Source organism: Haliaeetus albicilla, chromosome 2 (assembly GCF_947461875.1).
Source record: "Haliaeetus albicilla chromosome 2, bHalAlb1.1, whole genome shotgun sequence".
In the NCBI taxonomy this organism is placed as follows: domain Eukaryota; kingdom Metazoa; phylum Chordata; class Aves; order Accipitriformes; family Accipitridae; genus Haliaeetus; species Haliaeetus albicilla.
This window is the reverse complement of record NC_091484.1, coordinates 24,574,090-24,593,934: the sequence shown is the minus strand read 5'-3', so window position 1 is coordinate 24,593,934 and position 19,845 is coordinate 24,574,090. Positions and strand designations below refer to the sequence as shown.

Sequence of the window (19,845 nt, the reverse complement as noted above, 5' to 3'; positions counted from 1 at the left end):
GCAATCTTTTAAATCCCACAGTAAAATAAATAGGGTGACAGAAGCACTAAGAAATTAATCTTATTCTTTTGCACCTATAAAAAACCAAACCAAAACAAAACCCACCATGTTTTCCTTTAGTTGAATAGAATGATTGCTGATGTGACTTGCTTTAGTTAAAGTCTAGTGGGATTTTTGGTTTGGTTTGTTTTTGAACTGGGCATCTACAGCTTGTTGTGCCATAAGCAAGAAGTAGCACTCCCTGTGTCCTGTAGGAAAACTAGAACCTTGGACTGATTATATCTTCACCCACTTTGTTGCAATTGTGGCAGCAACATGTCGTGAATTTCTAAGCTTTCTCTGACCCCCATAGTATACATGCGATCATGCAGGTACCAGGAATAGAAAAACAAATTTCATTTACTCCATTCATATACTTATTTTGCTCTTACATTTCCTCTTGCTTCAACTTGGCAGTCCCACTGTTGCACACTAATTCCCTCATGCCAACTTTTTCTGATAACATAATTTACAAAACCGTCCAGTGTCAATAGAGCATGTAGTGTCGATAGAAATCTTAAAGTTCAAAATGCAGGTATTCTGGTGAATATCTTTCCACAGGAAAGATACATTAACAGTTAAATGCTTGTGCTCTGCAGAGTTTTTCTGAGCTTTCAGTTTTGGTGAGCTTTAAGGTGAAAATGATGACATCTTCAGAACCTTGTTTGTAGAAGTTAATTAGCAACAGGTTTTTATACTTGCAGTGCAGAAGGAAATTTTGATTTCTGTTGTTCTTTAATTTTTGAGAGTATTGTCATACAGCAAAGCTCTACTGCTTGCTTAAGGCTCAACAATATCTGGCACTTCTCCACATTCTGGAATATTTATTTTGTATAGAAGCAAATAACTTGACGTTTGTGACAATTCAGAAATAAATACAAATTATAGGGATGTCTCTTCCCTATGGTTATTTATTTGGGGGTTTAATGGTTTCTATTTCCTGAGCCTCAAGAGTGCATCTTTAGTCCCTCAAAACTTACTTTAAATAAAAGGGAAAAAAAACCCAAAAAACAAAAAACAAAAAAAAAAAAAAAACAAAACAACCAGAAAAGATAGGGTTGTTATCCAAAGTAATCTTGCAGATCCATTTATTCTGAGCTAAAAATTACAGATTTTAAAAAAATGAGATGGGCTTAATTAAAATGCTGATTCCAGTCATTCTAAAAAAAGATTTTTTTTACCTGTTCACCTCCTATTTACAAGAAGCTTCCTGTAATGCAATATCCTTATTGTGAAATGACAATTTTTCTCATTCCATGGAATTTTTCTTAGATGCAAAATAACATATATAAGAGCCATCCCTTCCCTAGTTATGACAGTGGTTTAGATTTTTACATATACCGTGCAACGAGTTGAACGTTCTTGGTCTTTGAATACTGGTGGTCTGTATGCCACCTTGTTGAGCGAGTCACTATTCTGCTTTGGGGAGAGGGGACAGGAACAAGACAACAAAAACTTCTCTGATTTGAGCTTGCAGAGATGAAAATGAAGATATTTTGTTTGTGTCGTAGGACCTGGAATGTATGGGTTTAAGTCACATGTTACAACACAGTTATGATTGGCTGGCACATAGGAAAACGTAGACCCTTGCAAGCAGTGTTTAATCACTACTTGAGGAATCCAATAAATCCTCCCCTGATTTCAGCGGGCCCATCTCAGTGAATATATCAATTTAACCTGATGCCTTGCTGTTTCTGACTCATTGTGTCCTATTGAATACTGAATATGGAATGCTTTTATCTGTAAAATGCACCTCTTTCCTTACTCAAAACATTTTTCTGCCAAGGACAAAGTTACAGGTACAGTAGCATTTAGTTATGTGGTAGCTGAGTTCCTGTAGCATAGGTGCCATACAAGTATTTAGACTTGATGTATAGGTCAGTGGTGTTACCTGCTTACACATTCATGAAGTTGATGCGGCTTTCTAATGTATGGTAGAAAGCTGAAACTGCTGTGCAATCTATGTGACTGCGGTCCTCCCGTTAGCCACCGGTAGTAAATTCTGGCATGTTTTCAGCACCTTTTCTTAGTGGGAGTTTAATGTGGGAATATGTGGTATATGTTCCTCTTCGAGCTTTCTGTGATGATGCTCAGATCAACTGTTAAATATAAATTCTTTTTACTCCTGCTGAATCCCATGTATTTAGGGGGATGAGAATATTGACGGGGAAGGGATGTGCATGTGCACAAGTATGCCACATCTTACCACCAGACTTTGCCTATCTAAGCGCTGATGTGATCAGTTTATTTCATATTGACGTGGAAATGCTGAAGAGTAGGTGAAGCAGTTTTGCCTTGTAGCATGTCTTCCTAGAAATACTAAAGCCAGAAACATTAAAGGTTTGGAGCTCCCAAACTTTTGCTCTTCTGGATAAACAAGGTGGGATTTTCTGCCATGTAGGTCCCGGATTGATTACTGATTTATTTCGGTTGTCTTTCTGTTCCCTTCCAAGGTTCTGCCACTTTGCACCACTGGCAGCAGCTGGCTCAGCCTCACCTGGGCGGCATCCTGGACCCGAGGCCTGGGGTTGTCACCAAGGGCTTCAGGACCCTGGACCTGGACCTGGATGAAGTGTACTGCCTTAATGACTATGAGGAAGATGAGACAGGTGACATTTCTTACAAGGGCCTAACTACCTCGACGCCAGTTCAGCACACAGAGACCTCAGGTGAGAGGTCACAAGCACAAGTGACTGTTTCAGACAACAAGAATAACCCCCGCCAATCTCAGGCTTACACAGAGGAGATGCAGGAGTCCGCGACTGACGATGATGAGGGGTCTGGTGAGGGAAACTCATTAAGTCCAGTAAAACTGACATCTTTACAGGATTTTGATTACTGGGCCATTCTCGCATCTCTCCAGAACAGCATCCATAGCATTGCTTTGTGTGTAGCATCTGCACGTTAATGCGTGCAGTAGTTAGAACATAACCATTCTAACATTGGCTCAAAAATCCTTTCTTTAATAATCTTTTAATTTGACTTTTTTTTTCCCAGTAACAGCATCTGCGGTCAATATTTTACTCTTATTTTGATAAGAGAAGGCTGCTAAAAGGAAGTGGTTCATTCACAAACCTTTGTGTGGCACGTATGCAACTTGTATGTGTATTTAGTGCACGCTTTTCAGTGTATGTAATGTATGGACAATATATATTTTGTATGCCTACAGCACAGATATTCTTCTGACTGTTCATAAGAGGTGACACTATGCTTCAGATTTTTGTACTTTGGGAAAAACCCAAAGATTAAATGATGACAAAAAGGTGCATCTAAGTTACCTTTGCTGAAACAAATGGAAGTGCCTTGAAAATCAAGCAAAGACATTTTGCAAGTTTAATTCAGTTACCTCAGATACAGTTACCTGTTTTTAAATTCCCTCTGAGATAAGGTATTAAGAGGATGTTTTTATGCAGTGAATAATGACATTTCCCTCATTCCATCACACTTAAATTCTATCCTTCCTATTTATACCACATTAAGACTTAAACATTTTTAAGTGATGCAGTACTGCATGAGTTATTAGATATTCTGAACTGACATTTGCAGTCTATTATTGCACAAGGTTACAGGTTCTCAGACTATAGATGTGTTTTGAGTTTGTGTGGTTTATTTTTTTTGGTTTTTTGGGTGTGTGTGTTTGTTTTGTTTTAATAAGCTATATAGGAGTGTTAGTCTTCATTAAGATTTGCCACTGGTAAAGAATTATATTTAGTCAAAAATCAGAAAACTACCAGAACTCCTTTTTCTTCAGACTTCTTGTTTTTACATAACTACTTTAAATGAAGACACTTCCTTCCCCCTCCTTTTTCTGGAATAAATCATAATTTTTTGGCTCGTCTGTGGAAGATTAGATTGTCTCAGGGCTAGATAATAATATTTCTGTTATTTTAGTGAAGTGCAGAATATCCTCAGATCTTACTGAAATGGCAGTTCAATGCTTTCAGCTATTGAATATAAACTACTTTTTGCAGTCAGTTGTATTAAGATTAAACTTTGAGTCATAGAATCATTTAGGTTGGAAAAGACCCTTAAGATCATTGAGTCCAACCATAAACCTAACATTGCCAAGTCCACCCCTAAACCATGTCCCTAAGTACGACATCTACATGTCTTTTAAATACCTCCAGGGATGGTGACACAACCCCTTCCCTGGGCAGCCTGTTCCAATGCTTGAACATTCAAACCCTTTAACGTCCCTTTCCTTTGGCAGAAATTGTCTTTGTTCTATGAGGTCTATTGCCCAGGAATAATGATTATATTAATTTTTTATATTAATATGGAAATAAATACTGCCTCTGCAGTATTTGTTTACAGTTTGGGATATTATCCAGGTTTTTATCATTTTGAAGAGTCTGAATAACAACAGCAAGAAAAGCTGGAGATCTAGGAAACATGGACTGAAATAATCAAAGACTGAAATAACTGGTGTTTTTTAAGGTCTACAGAATAAAAGATTCAAGAAAAGATGTGATTCATTTTAAAATGTGTTGCTGCAGAGAGGAAGGGAACAAGCAGTTCTTCATGTACTAGGGATACAATAACTGCAAAAAAAAAAAGCTGTTTGGGTTGCACTTTGGGTGAAGAATTTTCTAATTGTAAGAACATTCAACGCAGGAACATGTTGAAAATTTGGAAACCTTATTGTCGTGGAGTATACATAGACAAGGATATAGATATAGTTTAGTTCTTTGGGGTTTTTTAAGAACAGATTCATAAAACATCTGTGGGTAATGACTTGGAAGAGTTCTTTCTCTGGAGCAGGAAAATAAATGTAGACCTGCACTGTGATTACAAACTGGCAAGAAAGGCTAGTATTTCCCTCCATTTTCTTTCTCCTTTACAATTTGAATACAGGTCACTGTTATCAACAGGTTATTCCCTGGTTACTGCTGATTTTGCCTGGGAAAACTCTAGTTCTCTCAGACAAGGTTTTTAATCATATTCCCTACCTTATAAATTGGCAAAAGCCTATGAAGTTGTCCTAGTAATCTTATTTCATCTTGTATTGTTTGCCAAGTAATTTTAATACAGTACAGCAATAGAGAAATTGATCAAAATGTATAACTTTGATTTGTAGAATGAACAAATGCACTGAAAACTTTAATTTCCCATTCTTCATTCTTCCTTCAAATTGCCCAGCTGCTTAGGATTCAGGAGCATCCATGAGCCACCACATCATTATTGGTTGTGTTACTCAAATGAAGTAAAGACACTACTGTATCTGCTTTTTGTTGAAGCAGTCTGTAAAGTGGTATACAAGGAGAAGGTAATTGTGGATGTTTTCAGACTAGGCACTTGCTAATGTGGCAGTGCTTCTTAGGATCCACAATGTGCCCGCTGAAGAATATCTTTTGGGACCAGAGATGTGTGCTTAGCTTATGTAGTTCTTTTGTATTTAAATATTGTGCAGCCATTGCTCCTCAGCATTCTTCCTGCCTCTCCTAGATTTCTGTGTAAGAAATGCAATGCAGGTAGGGGTGTGTGTGGACACACGGTTCCTTAGAAGCGCTGTTAAAAGCACAAGGTTGTTGACCTCATTGCTTGCATGATTCCAGGGGAGATTCCAGGCGGCAACGCACAGAATAAGCTCTTGCTGGGGAACATGAAAGTAAAATAAAAAGGGAAGGAGAAAGATATCTTGGATACAATCTTTAATGATAGAGCTTTTGCTTGTAATCCAGGATAGCTCTGTTGTGGAAAAATCTAGTTCAAGAAGTTTGTAAAAGCCAGAAAGTATCTCCCTGCAGTTGCCATTGGCAGGCCATAGAGCGTGCCAGTCTAGAGCTACAGGTCTTCTAACTAGAGAACAAAACGTCTTTGGAAATACAGTGCCTACAGGGACCGTTTCCAGCAGGTGTAAGTCATTGTAGTCTTTTGGATAGGCATCTGCTTCATTTGGTACATGTGCTTTGAGGCTTGTATCTTACCTTTTTTTGCACTGGAGATGTTCGCTAGCAGAGTACTATGAGGTCCTATTCTTGCTGCCTTTTTGTGGGAGTGCAGAGTGCTGCTCAAGATGAGCCCAAGAGAAGTCATTTTAACATCCAGGCTCAGGAGAGCAAGCATTGCTGGTAGTGCCAAAGGTGTCTTGTAGCCACCATAAATGTATTCAGAACAGAGTATCAGTTGTTTCTTGTTGAGTGATGGATAGAGTCAGAAATCATTCTGACTAAATAAGAAAAAATTAGGAACCTTGATTTTTCCTGTCTCTGTATTGAAACCTGTAGTATCCATTGATATATAAAATAATTTCCTCACTGTATATGCAGATTATATCCCAATTATGGCACTGAACATTTCAGAAGAAATTAACACACATGTAATTTATGACCTGCAGTTGGTCTGTAGGAGCTGTATACTGTCTGCGGGCCCAGTAACTTTATGGAAGATTGTAAATTCCAGAATTGCAGCTCTAGCCTGATACCCAGGAATAGATTGAAATTTATGTATCACTTAAGTAGCCTCTCAGTATAATTGGAATGATAAAGAAGTTATAGGGATAGCAATGTTAATACCATCTAGGACAAGTAATTTTTGCAGGACAAACTTTGAGTAACCTCAATATATTTTTTTATTCTTTGAAAGAAACTGTATTATATTGTAAAACTGTACAGAGTCTGTGTTGGGGAGAGGGGTTGTTGGGGCGGGGGGGGGGGGTGTTTGGTGGTTGTTGGTTTTTTTTTTAATTCATCGCCTTTCAGTTTCCTTTAAACATACAAGAAACCCCAAGCCATTCAAAGCACTTAATGTTGTGAATGTTCTCATTTTGAAGTTGGAAGGGCTACACTTGATTCGGCGTGTGCTTAGTTGCGTGCTAGTATTGGGTGCGTGAACCAGTCTTTCAGTACTTGTGTTTGTTAGTACCACTGATGGATTGCTTTGAACAGACATGTGCACGGCATTACGGGATCAGCCCTCTTGTACTTCGTGTTTAGACCTTAACCATGCCATGGAGATCTTTCCAAATAGGTGCCTAAATCACAGAAACAGATAATTAATGTCTTATGTTTGAGTTGTTTTTAGCAGGATTACTATACATGCTTCTAAGAGATTACCATTGTACAGAAAAGCAATATACTTTGTAACTTTTCTTAGAACCAAGGTATTGATGCATATTTAAATGTATTTTATTTTCAAATGGCATGAATAATTCACAGTAATTATTTCTTTAAGAAAAGTCTGTCAGCAGTTGCTATCTGTGCTGTTAAAATGCTAGAATTTTAATTTGGGGATCCTAGCCTGCATAAACTCATGTTGAAGCCACATTAAATACTTTGAATTCTTTTTACATCTGTGGTTCGTGGTTATATACGTATGAGGAGACCTCAGCCAGGAGAAAGCTAAGAAAATCCTGTCCAAAGAATACCTGCCTTTGTTCCGTTTTTCACCTCTTGCCATTCCCAAAGGCAAAATGAATGGAAAGTTTGAAATGCAGATTTTCAGGAAATAATTGTATTGTCGATTTGTTTGAGAAATGTAACAGGAGTAACAATCCTGGCATAGACGTACAGATTCTTGGAGGTTTTGAGCATTCATGGTTACGCCTGAGACCAGTGTTTTCCAGAGGACATCTGAAGGCACCTAATGCCTTTAGGAGAGCACTGTGCTCATGTTTTACAGCTGTTGTGTTTATCACCCATCTCCATTTTGTTGTAGTAGTTAACTCAGGCATCAGCTCCAGCATACCCTGTATTCTCCCAGTTCTATCAGCTGGGAGTTCTCCGTACGGGTACCACTGGGTATTGGAACTCTCGCCTTCAGTCACGCGGAGGGGGTGAACTCTGCTAGATTTAGAGAGTACGTGAAGCAGCTGTCATGTCCTGTGGATTCTAATGGGGTTTAGTGACCTAGTTTTCAGGAATTTCACCTTGCCCAAGAACGGAGTTGGTGGCATAGACTGGCAAAAGCGAAGTCCATAGCTTGTATTGTGAATGATCACACTGGAGGAAAAAAGTGCCTCTTAATGGTCCTTCGTTATCCTCTTCCAAAGCAGACAGAGCTTTTTTTCCTATTCAGCAATAAGATAAACTTTGAATGCTTTAAAACACCATCTGTTGCTCTAAGGACTTCCCAACCTGATTGTCATTCCATCCCTGTCTCACCAGGCTGTGCTAAAGAGATGCCCAAATTCTACTGCTCTCTCTGCTGACAGAGCAGGAAACCAGGTTTTCCCCTTTTGTAGAAATGACGAGCAGAGTGGCTTGCTTCAGAGTTGGACTAAAACCTTTGTGCCAGTCTGGATCAAGTCATACTCTGAAGATTTCTGGTTGTTGGTTTTTTTTTTTTTAAAGTTCATTTTTGCATAAATCTGTATTTGCTGGAATAGATGTTTATATAAAATGCAAAGATTTACTGGCCGCTGAGAGCTCTCTACCTCCTTGCTATTCATCTAGTGTAACAGCGAATTTGAGTTTGGAACCAAGGGTACAAAAGTTAATGGTGTTTTAGTATAGTTGCTTCTTACAAATCTACCTCGATCTCAATTTCTTGATGCCTTTTTGTGGATGGGGCAGGCCACTATTTTACCTACTGTAATTTAGTACCTTTCTCTGCACAAGCTGGTTGAAAAGCCAGATTAAACGGTCTTTGGAGGGTTCCCTGGGCAGAAGATCGTGTCCTAAATGCATCTGTTGTGCTGTCTGCACCTAGCAGAATGGCCCATAATCTCTGAGTACTGGAGCTGGATCTGAAACAGCTCTGACCTATATAAAATCAGCTCTGTGTTTTCAGTGGGGAAAGCTCTGTTTTACCAGAAGATGGAGCTCTCTGCAGTCAGTTTGACTAGTACCTGCCTTTTTTTTTTGCAGTATTTTAAAAGATGTTTTACAACAGTGTGTGTGCTTATAGGAAAGTCTCAGCTGTAAAGTTTTGCATTTTTTCCAAAATGCCTAAGAATTGTTTGAGAGAGCTTAATAAGGTGAAGAATCATTAATGACTGAGAGACAAAACGCGATCCAGTGGCAATCTAAGGTTTAGCTTGAATTTTAATTTAGGGGAAAAATGCACATACAATTTAGTTTATGTTTTCCTGATGGATAAAATTACATGATGTTTGTGTAAATTTTGTTAAACACTGAATTATGTACAGATTTTTTTCATACAGATGTGAAGCCTCATTGTTAATCATCCACTACTTTGAAAAAGAGGGTTTAAATAAAATATTTTGTTTCAGACGCAGTCACATGGAGCAGATGTTTATATTTAAAATAATACTTTGCTGTATGTACATGTGAAGATAGCCTCTCTTATTATAACCTTATGTATTACTTCCTCACATTTTTATACCAGCTCAGGATATGGACATTATGTAAAATTACTAGGTTAGGAATGAATCATTTTGTTTCTATTTTATAAACTTTGTTCATTTACAGCAACAGGTTCTTACTCTCTTTGTATTGTGTCCAAAGGATGGAAAATGCTACAGCAATATGATACACCCCATTGTTGACTGATGGAGGATGAAGCTGGTACAGGACTTTCTTAGTGGTATTTGAGGGTGGAATACATCCTTGGAAATTGTTTGGGGTTTTTTTTTTTAATAATTTCAATTTGTTTCCTCTTATTAGAGTCAGTGATTTCTCTACTTTTAGCAGCCTTCTCCTATCTCTGACTCATTAATAGCAATGAGTCTTGCTTTTGCTAATGCAGCTATGTATCTTCAATGTGCCTGTTCCCAATCTGAGCGGATGCCCAATGGATATTACAAATGGGGAAAATGCACTTACTATATTGCAGCTATGTGCTTTGGGTTGAGCTTGCAATCTTAAACCAGCACTGCTTTATTCTGTTCTCTATTCATCATCCAGGGATAATTGCTTTGTTTCTACTTGATTTATGTTGAAGTCCTTTGTTTTCTCTAAATAACCAGTTTTTTCATGTCCAGTTATTTGAGCTCTTTCTCCAGATTTTCTTTTAACTCTCTACAATATGGAGAGAATCATGATTGCTAGGCTGTGCTCCCTTGTAATAGCTTTTATAGTACTCACACTAATCTCTAAAGCAGCTGGATTCCTGAAGCATCATAATTACCGTCTCTGGAGGTGAAGTAGAGCTTGTTGTTATGTTATGCTGTGCTAACATTTGAGTGTGTTAACATGACACTCCGGTGGGTTTTTAGAAATAGCCTTCTTTAATGTACAGTGGTACATTCCAGCGCTAACTCGAAGTTACCTCACATCGTATGCTTAGCCACTTCTGCTTCCACTGTTCGCACTCCCCATGCTCTAGCCTTCACACGCTGCTTATATGTGTTCTTAAAGGACTCCCTAACTGCACACACTAGTTTGGAGCTGTGATACTTTATATATGAAAAAGGGAACACAGCCACAATTAAGACTTGCCTTGCTTCTGCTAAGCATCTCTGGAAGTTTAGAATGGTGTCTGGTCTAGTTGGTCTGTCTGTCCTTTGCAATGTGTTGAGTAGTTGTGTACTGTGGTATTAAAATGTGGCTTAATCAGAATGGCTCAGGGTTGGGTAGGACTGAGAGGGAGGGAGCTGCACATGGGTTTTATTGTGCATGTCTTTTGACCACTGCTAAGTTTCGTTACTAAGTAAGAGAACCTATGCAATCATGATATCTTTGATGTAATATTTAACTCTGGGTGTTTTTCAACCAGCTTCTCAGATGCATGGCTCTTAAATTTTGTAGTTATTTTGCAATGGCCACAGCTGCATTATACAGCAGGTTAGTATATCCACAGAAGTATCTCCATTAAGAAGAAAGAAGATTGCCTAAGTCCTTCATTTTTTAAATTGAGCTGTATTGCTTCTTTCCCAAATTACTGATATACTGACAGAGTGGCATTTTTACAGCAGCATTTTTGGGGAAAATTATTTACTACACTGTTTACAAATATTCAAAAACTGCTATATTATGCAGCTGAGGACATACAGTCTTAAAGAACCTTAACACATGCACAAGAGAAATGTCACAGATGTACAGTAGTGGATCCAAAAAACTACCACTTTCCTTACTGTGGATGTGAAAAGTCAGAGCGAGAGAAACAGTAATATGTGTCTGTCCCCTCCCCACGCCAACAATCTACATTCCTGTAGCCTTAGTGAGCTGGATCCATTACTGAGAAGTAATGGGGATACCTTTTTGTGGATCAATCTAAAAGCTGAAATGCATGAGCATTCAGAAAATCGTAGTGCTCCTGAGCTGGTACTAGAAAAATGCTGCTTGTAATTTCCCACTGATGAAAGTTGCTAGTTTAGATGAGGACTAGCATTTCAAGCACTGCCTTGCCTAAATTTGGTTTGAGCAAGAGTTATCTGCAGTGTTAGTGATCATGGGGAAGTTTCAACAGATACTTTTAGCACTGGCCCTGGAGTCCTAAATGTGTTTGTTTTGGAGAACAAGTGTCTGTTGGAACACTGTAGCACTTCTGTGTTTCACTTTTCTTGCATTGATCCTGTCTGAGGTACCTCATCGCTTTTTGCATCTGTCTTATCAGCACACAGAAGTTTGGTTTTCCCCTTTTCTGTGTAAAATGCAAAGAATTTGCTTTTTTCTAATTTAGTACCTCATCCTGGGAAGTGCATGTCACAAACCAACTCCACCTTCACCTTCACCACCTGCCGCATTCTGCACCCTTCTGATGAACTCACACGAGTCACACCAAGGTAAGGGTTTCCCGTGATGGCAAAGCATTCAGCTCTGTCAGAGTTTTCCCTGTAAGGAAATGCAAAGTAATGGCATAAGCAAAAGCATTAGCTGCACTGGTGAATTACAACACCCCCCTGAATTATTCCTCCCATTTTGAGTTACCTCAACCTGATTTTATCTGAGAGGCATGCATAATGTTTTAGAAAGCCAATGAAAATGTCTTAAATGTTGTTGACTCTAGTTAAAATATTGCAGGATCAGACATAACTAAGTTGGCTTCCAGTATCCAAACCAGACTACCCTTGATCCCAAACTAGTTGTAGTCTTCATGTGTGAGCAAAGAATGTGTTCTCTCGCAAAAAATACAAGATTTTTTCAGGGAGGAAAAATCTGTATCTTTGGTGCAGAAGAAAAAGGGGTGTGCAGGTAAAGAAATGTAGAACAGTATCCAGGAAGTACATGAGGAATGGAGGAGGAAATATGTCTTAATCAAAAAAGGAACAGTCTACTTCGTTCCTTGGTATAATTGCTGGAAATGAGTTCATAGTAGCCAGATTGAAACCAACGAACTGGCTTAGTAATAGCAATTGGCATGTAAACGCAGTACATGCCGATAGAAGGCAATTCTATAGCCCTATAGAAGGTGAAGATCTGAGAACCAGAGGGGGTGAGTGAATTTCATACCTGAAGAGGGAAACTTTCCTTCCTTAGAAAATCGGTATTTAAAGAATGTTTTTTCTGTTTAAAAGGACAATGCCTCATCCCTTTCTCTGCCCCTTCCAGCTCCTGTGTGGGAGTGTACCGTTGTGTAGGTCCCCGTTCAGAGATGATGTGTCTAGACTTGTTTAGACACGAGATGGGCACTGACTACCTAAGGAACGCATGAAAAGTAAGGGCATTAAATATGCAAACCTGCAAGGTGGAAAGGAAATGGATGAGGATCAAATGTAACTTTTCTGCTTCCCTTTCTGAACTAAGTTAGTTAATTGTGGCCTGGCTGGTTTTTCTTTACTCTCTTCTGTCTTCCTCTCCCCTCAACACTATTACTGAAGAGATCCTTTTATATGGCTGCAGTTCTATTTTAATTTTCTTATTATTGTTGAATTGCTGTTAACTGTGGTCATAGTAAACTCCTTGATTACATTGGTTACTAAATCTAACAAATCAGCCATAACTGACAGCTAAATTCAGTACATTTTCAGGTACCTTAGTTACGCTGAAGTTCATCATTCATTCAGGAGGAAAAAGAGCAAAATAAACAATATGATGTTTTCAGCAGACATGTTTAAGGAGCTCCTCCTTACCAACTATAAATGATTCTTCACAGGTCATGTGAGGAGGACGAGGAAACTGCATTATGTCTCGTTATGCTGAGAGGAGGTATAGGGCAGACACTATGACCCAGCGTGGCAGGGGGTGAGCAGCACTGCCGGCAGCCTCTGTGTTGGCAGGGCCATGTGCAAGGAATGCTAGTGTGTGTGGCACCAGCTAACCCAAAGAGTTTTGATATTTACCTATCCGGTTGTGTTTTAACCTAGCCTCTAACCCAGGTGACGCTCTAACCTGACTAAATTTCATCTAGCAAAATGAGGTGCTCATTTATTTGTTTCTTTTCTCAGTCTAACTCTGAAACTGTCACTGGCCTGAGTGGCTGAGGCCAGTTTGAGTCTTTTTCTATGGTTGTGTCCAGGCTGCTCTGCAGTGTTGCTCAGTTTGATGGGGAAAATATTTCCCAGTTAAAGCAATACCAAAATGAGCAAACAGACAAAAAAAGCAACACTTATGTAACAATCACTTTCTTGCAGGGATGTCTTTTGGTTTTTTTAATTGCACTGTAGCATATACCTGTGCTGACAAATTGGTAGAAATACTAATCTAAATATCTGTGCAATTGAAATCTGGAGCTGGAAAGAATGAAGCTGTTGGAGTTAATAAGCCACTGGAGTGCCATAGTTTTCATCTCATGACTAGGACATCTTAGAAGCCTGATAATAAACACCCCATGTCTGGGTTTCCAAAATGTACTTGGTCGTACCCTGTAGAAAGTCAGTTCACGCAGTAAGTTCTCTTTCTCTTTCTTTTCCCTCCCTCATGCTTTTCAAGACTCCTGTACTTCTGTGTTTAGCCAGTGTGGGAGTTGCATCACAGTGGCTGTCACTGCTCTTTAGTTCCACTATGAACTGGAATCAGAGCCATGAAGGTCCAGCTTTAATCAGTGCATAAGAGAAGAATTGTGATCTAACTTCTCCTTTCCGCTCAGCCTTGCCCTTGTGCGTGCTGCCGTGGGTGCATGTGGCCTCCTTAGCTCTGCTGTGGGGTGTCCTTCTCCCCTGTCCCTGATTCAATCCAGGCAGAATGAAGAGGATCTAAGGAGGGAGAGCTTGCCTTAGCACATCTGCCACATGCACTGACAGCCACAGCACACAGGGGGGTGCAAGGAGACCAATTCTGGAGCCACTTAGCAAGGCTGCTTTTCACATTACACCACTCTTAATACTAGTTTTCTCAAACGTGTTTCACTACGGTTTATGAGGAGGAATATATGGGAATCCTCTTGCTGAACTGCAACTGCAGGGTGAAAATCCTTCGGCAGTTTCACTTGCTTACAGTAGCAGTTGGTACAGTTCCAAATCACTGCAAGAGATCGTGTTGGTCAGATCCTATTTAGCCATGGAAAGAAGACATGACTTGAGACTTCATACCATCAGGCTATTATTTCCTTAATTAAGGAGTGCCTTAAAGATATTAAAGTACTGCTGATTTTTAGAAGATCACTGGACTAGAGTTTGTAGTGTTACGTTAACTCATGTCACCCAATGACTATATACCATGAGATGATGATCTAAGCTCATCACAAACTGTGGCTCAGAACAAAACATTCCAGGGTGTCTAACCTGACATGCATAGTAGTGTTGGCTACACAGAGTTCATTAATGTAAGGTGAAATGAGACTGCAGATTCCAGTCAAGACATCATCTAGGCCTTTTTGTCCATATGGGCAAAAAGGGTGAAATTCATTTATCGGCCTGGGTCTTCTCTACACCTGGAAATCCGACCAGATTGTCTCAGTGTGGCTATTTGATGCATTTCTTGGTACAGAGAACCCAACTTAAGTTAAAGTTATGTGTTATGGCTAAGCCAGTCCAACAGCCTGGCTCTGCTGAAAAGGGAAGATCCCGTTCTTTCCCCTGTTCTTTCCCCTCCCAGCTGCTTAGTTTTCCTGCTCTCTTGCATTGGCTTTGGTTTTTGTGTGACTTTTTGCTGAGTGTCTTCTACTTGCTTACCTGGCAAGATGAAGGGGAAGAGTTCCTTCCTTGAACAGTGGTGAGCTCCCAGGTTAGTGAATTCTCTGTTAACATCGTGTTGCATTGTTCAAGACCCTTTAAATGCCATTAGAGGGGATGAATCCACGCCTAGGAAATATTACCATGGAATTCAATTTTTCGTGCATGTATACATGGCAAAAAACATCACTTGAGTGTGGTTAGAAAAAGTTGGAAAGCTTTTCTTTAAAGGTGCATGGAACCCTTGGGATTCTCCCAAATAGACATTAATTTGGAGTGTCGTGGATGTCCCACATGCCTTGTTTCTGGAATAACTGAGTACACCACACCTTATTTAATGAATGGCATTCCTTGGACTGCCATAAATTTTGAGTGGGGGTTACCCGTAGGTAAACGTGCTGTGGCTAACCTGATCTATTAGGAACAGGTTTTTGAAGGATGGCACTGTAGTGCCAGAAACACTCAAACCTCAGTGTCCATGAGATCTCCTACTGTGGCACAGAGGATTTGGAATGTCTCCTTTGTGTTGGTAATTCTTTGGAAATAGGTGCTGCATTCACTCTGTGTTCATTCAGATGGTCAGCTTGTGGGGAGAGGACGATCTGCCAGAATGAATGCTATTTCATATGCCTCAAGAAATCCCAACCACTAATAACTAGCAGTAGTGTGCTTAAGAAAACAAAATGCTGTACAGCACTAAACGTAAGTCTGTAATGTCTGTCACTTGTTCTAAACGTGCAGGTTATTGCCCACTTAATATTTTCTTGTCCACTGCCTGTACATAGTTTGAGAATAAAGAACTGGAATTGGGGAGCAATTTAGCCATGTTTCAAACTATAGCAATTCATGTTTTACCAAATTAACACTAGAATCGCTCTTTTTCATGCTTGGTTTGCTGGTGAGTTGTAAGTTCCCTGTTGACCAATTGACAACCAAGAGCTTGACTATATTTTCTCATCTCTTTTGATGACTATTCACACAACTGTGCATCTCCATCAAACGTCCAGTTCCCCATCCACTTCCCCATAAATGAAAGCAAATTCAACAGAAGAAGGGTATGACCTTACAGAAGTGCATGCTGATGATGATGCCAACTTCTAGCAGCTTTGCTCGAATGCTTCCGTAGCAAATATGTTCCCCTCCTCCTGTGCCGCTCTCTCTGCTATGACCCAGCAGTACTGGAAGGACTAGCAATTCTGTATGCTCAGAAGTGACACTAAAGAGTAAATCTTGTCTTGCTTACACCATCGGTCAAGTCCCCCTGTTTCCTTGTCTCATGGAAGCAACTGGGAGTTGTGACAGCCAGTAGATCAGGAAGAAAAACTGAAGGTGTTGATCACAAATCTGTCAATTTAATAGTTTATTGGAAGAAATGGGGCGGGGGGGGCAATGCATTAATCCCATGAGACTGGGTGGTGAAGTATGCAAAGTGGAGAGATGCGTTTTGTAAGAGATGATGGTTTTGCACTTGTCATCACATTTGCAAGGAGCTGGGAACTGTCAGCTTCCTGTGTGCTCTAAAAATGGATAAAAGGCCCTGTTCAGGGTTAAAAATCTTTCTTGTGGTAAGTTTTAGTTCCCTAGGGGAGAGAATAATTTGCCTGCTCCTTTGTTTTCAGCCTTAATGCAGCACCTACTCCAGCTTGTGGCAGCATTAACAATTTGAAAGGCACCCCGGTGGCTACTCCCTGTACTCCTCGGCGTCTGAGTTTGGCCGAATCCTTCACTAACCTCCGGGAATCTACGACGACGATGAGCACGTCTCTGGGGCTGGTGTGGCTGCTGAAGGAAAGGGGCATCTCGGCAGCAGTGTACAATCCGCAGAGCTGGGACAGAGCCAGCAAAGGCACCCTCCTGAACACCTACCCCCCTAAAATGGCGATCATTCCTTCCACTCCACCAAACTCACCTATGCAGACACCTTCTTCATCCCCTCCATCTTTTGAGTTCAAGTGCACCAGCCCACCTTATGACAACTTCTTGGCTTCGAAGCCGGCTAGCTCAATCTTGAAGGAGGTGAGGAATAAAAAGAACATCAGGAACAGTGAGAGTCAGACTGACGTGTCTGTTTCCAACCTTAATCTCGTGGACAAAGTCAAGAGGTTCGGTATCGCCAAAGTTGTGAGTTCAGGGCAAACGTCAGCTCCTCCTTTAACCGATGACCAGGGACCTCTTCTCTGTGGGGCACAAGGACCGGTGAGGGCCCTTGTTCCTGGAGGCTTGGCACCAGACGGTCTCCCGTTGGGCTGCCCTGCCGTGACCAGTGCCATCGGGGGCATCCAGCTGAACACTGGCATCCGAAGGAATCGGAGCTTCCCCACCATGGTGGGTTCCAGCATGCAAATGAAAGGCCCGACATCTCTCACTTCGGGGATCCTCATGGGAACCAAGCTCCCGAAGCAAACTAGCTTACGATGAAGGACTTTATTTTTACAGCTAGTCTTTTTAAATAAAAGTACTCAGATTCTTTCTCCAATCTTCTTTTCCTTTCCCCGCAGCCCCTTCATTGCCTCTTGAGTTTGACAAATCAACTTTGTGCCTAATGGGAGAAATGTGTAAAGTTTGTATAAAATGTGTAAATATGTACCAGATCTGTTGTAACTAATTGGATTATTTTACTGTTCAATTGAGTGCAAAAGTCTCTACGTTATGATTGCTGTATTAAGGTTAACTTGCTAACCTTTTGAAAAGTTTTTTTTTTTAAGATGCACTGAGAGAAAAAAAACAGAACAAAACCAACAAAAAATAACTTGACTAGGAAAACGTGATTTCTGTAGCTAGCCTAACTTGAGTCAAAGGTGCATGGGAAGTTACTGAATGTGTTATGTGAGACCTCGCATTGCATCACTTGAAACATGGGAGCGTTTGTGCTTTGTTAAATGCTGAAAAAAAGCACTCAGTTTAACATGTGGTAGTTATAATTTTGCTTCTGTAGATGAGTTGAGCTGAGTTATTGGAGTGCCTGGCTATTATGCCTGAACAGATGAAACCTTTTTTTTTTTCTTTTTTTTTTTTTTTCTTCCTTGTTCTGTATTCTCCTCCTCCCCAAGATGATAAACTTGAACTAATACTGTGTTGAGGTCAGCAGGCCTGCTGGTTACCTGGAATATTGACATATTCCTACCACCGCTGTTTCATTTGGCACGCTTACACTCTGTGCGACTTCTTTTTTTTGTTTTTTTTTCATTTTGTTTTTCATTTTGTTTTTCAATGCTGCACTGGATTGTGGAAGGGAAAATGCTTTACTGTGTGTTGCTGCCACTGAAACATGCTTTGTCAGTGCCCCCAAAGAAAACAGTTTTCACAACTCATGAGGTAAACATGGCAGTGACTTCCTAGAAGTCGAAGTTGCGTAACAGATTGACAGATAAGAATGTTATAAAAGAACATGTAGCAAAACCAGTATTAGGAAAAGGTGTGTCCTTGAAACCTCAGCAGAGAACCACGAAAAACATTTAGTAACGGAGTGGTACAAGCTGGAAAGAGCAACTTGTAGTCCTCATGCTGATTTTCAGGTTTCGTGCATGTCAAGGACCATGGCCTTGTAAGCAGGGTGAGAATATTCCCCATCCGTTTTCTGTTTTCAGAGAAACCTTTTTCATCCAAAGTTGGACCTTAGAATAGGTAAAATTATGGGAAACGCTTTATTTCACGGTGGTTTTAAACTGAAAAAATACCTCCTGATACCAAACATATATCCCCCTGCTTTTTCAGAAAGGAAACAAAAGACCTCACGCAACCTTTAGTTACAGCCAGGCTATCCTAATCTATATTGCAATTTTCTTCTCTGTTTCTCCCAAACTTCTGCTGGGTGCTTGTAGAAAGAATTGAAATATCCTGGAACTGGAACAGGCTGGAGGGAGCTTGTGTCTAGAGCTGAACTGAGACATAGGTTTTTTTGGAAGGGGGGATGGAGAAGAGCAAAGGGGGGGGGGGGTTAACATCCACTTTCTTTTCCTTGCACTTCTTGTGGCATCTAAATCAAGCTCCCCGTTTGTTACCATTATCACACTACACATAATTGCCGTGAATTGCTGTTTGTACCAGACTGTTACTAAATCATTAGCACTGATAATTTCTTGTATAAATGAAACTGTCTTAGTCTTTGTGACGAGAGATAGGTGGGTGGGGTTTTTTTCGGAATGAAGTAGTTACTGCGGTAGTGCTATGGACACTAAGGATATATTTTGAGAAAGAAAAACACATCGGTCAGTTACTGCATGTGTTTGAAGACTTCTATTTATTCTATGAACTTACAATGTTTTAGTAAAATGTCATCAGCTCTCTTTGCTGTTGTATGTGTGCACTTATTGCAAGTAAATTTAAGTATCTTTTTATTTGACTGTATCTTAAAACAGTAGATAGAAAAACAGTTGATTCTGAAAAAAATCATGGACTTAATGGACCATTTTATATACCCAGAGGAAGAAAGCAATACCACATGAGAACTTAAAGTGTGGAAGTTAATCATGCAATCGGGAAGTATTATTTAGCCTTTAAATAAGCAGTAGGAGCTGTCCACCCACCAGAGAAAGCAATTGTAACACATCAGAAAGGTGAAATTTAAATTTTTCTTCACTAATACCAATAAAATAACAGAAAAGTTGCATTGTTGTGTATTATTCAACTTTGTTCCTGTTCTTTTAAGGTGATAAATCTTCCACCTGGATCCCTTACTTTCATCTCTCAGTCAAAGCAAAAGAAGAAGCCATCACCATGTTTAGTTTTTAAATTCTTAGACACAGAAGTGGTTGAAAAGTTATGAGATTTTAAGGTTGCTGGAACTGGTGAAACTTAGGTCAAAACAAAAATTATAGAAGCGAACATGGTTGGTTTGTTTTTACTTGAGTTCCAAGAAAGCAGAATTGGATGTTGTGTGGTTTGTGTATTTTGAGCGGGAGACGGGTGTGAAT

At 39.9% G+C, this 19,845-nt stretch overlaps 1 protein-coding gene across 13 annotated transcripts in view; it reads left to right on the top strand.

Annotated features, from left to right (window-relative positions):
• TRAK1 (trafficking kinesin protein 1) overlaps window positions 1-19,541 on the top strand; it is a 138,705-nt gene extending 119,164 nt beyond the window's left edge. For 9 of the 13 annotated variants that reach the window (XM_069810813.1, XM_069810847.1, XM_069810787.1 and 6 more), the window contains 3 exons: window positions 2,493-2,822; window positions 11,563-11,665; window positions 16,552-19,541. In XM_069810813.1, the coding sequence (XP_069666914.1) occupies window positions 2,493-2,822; window positions 11,563-11,665; window positions 16,552-17,350 (1,232 nt within the window). In that variant the 3' untranslated portion in view covers window positions 17,351-19,541. Of the gene's footprint in view, window positions 1-2,492; window positions 2,823-11,562; window positions 11,666-12,975; window positions 13,065-16,551 lie in introns of all 13 variants that reach the window. The other 4 variants (XM_069810804.1, XM_069810795.1, XM_069810871.1 and 1 more) reach the window with 2 other exon arrangements.
• Window positions 19,542-19,845: the final 304 nt, after the last annotated feature.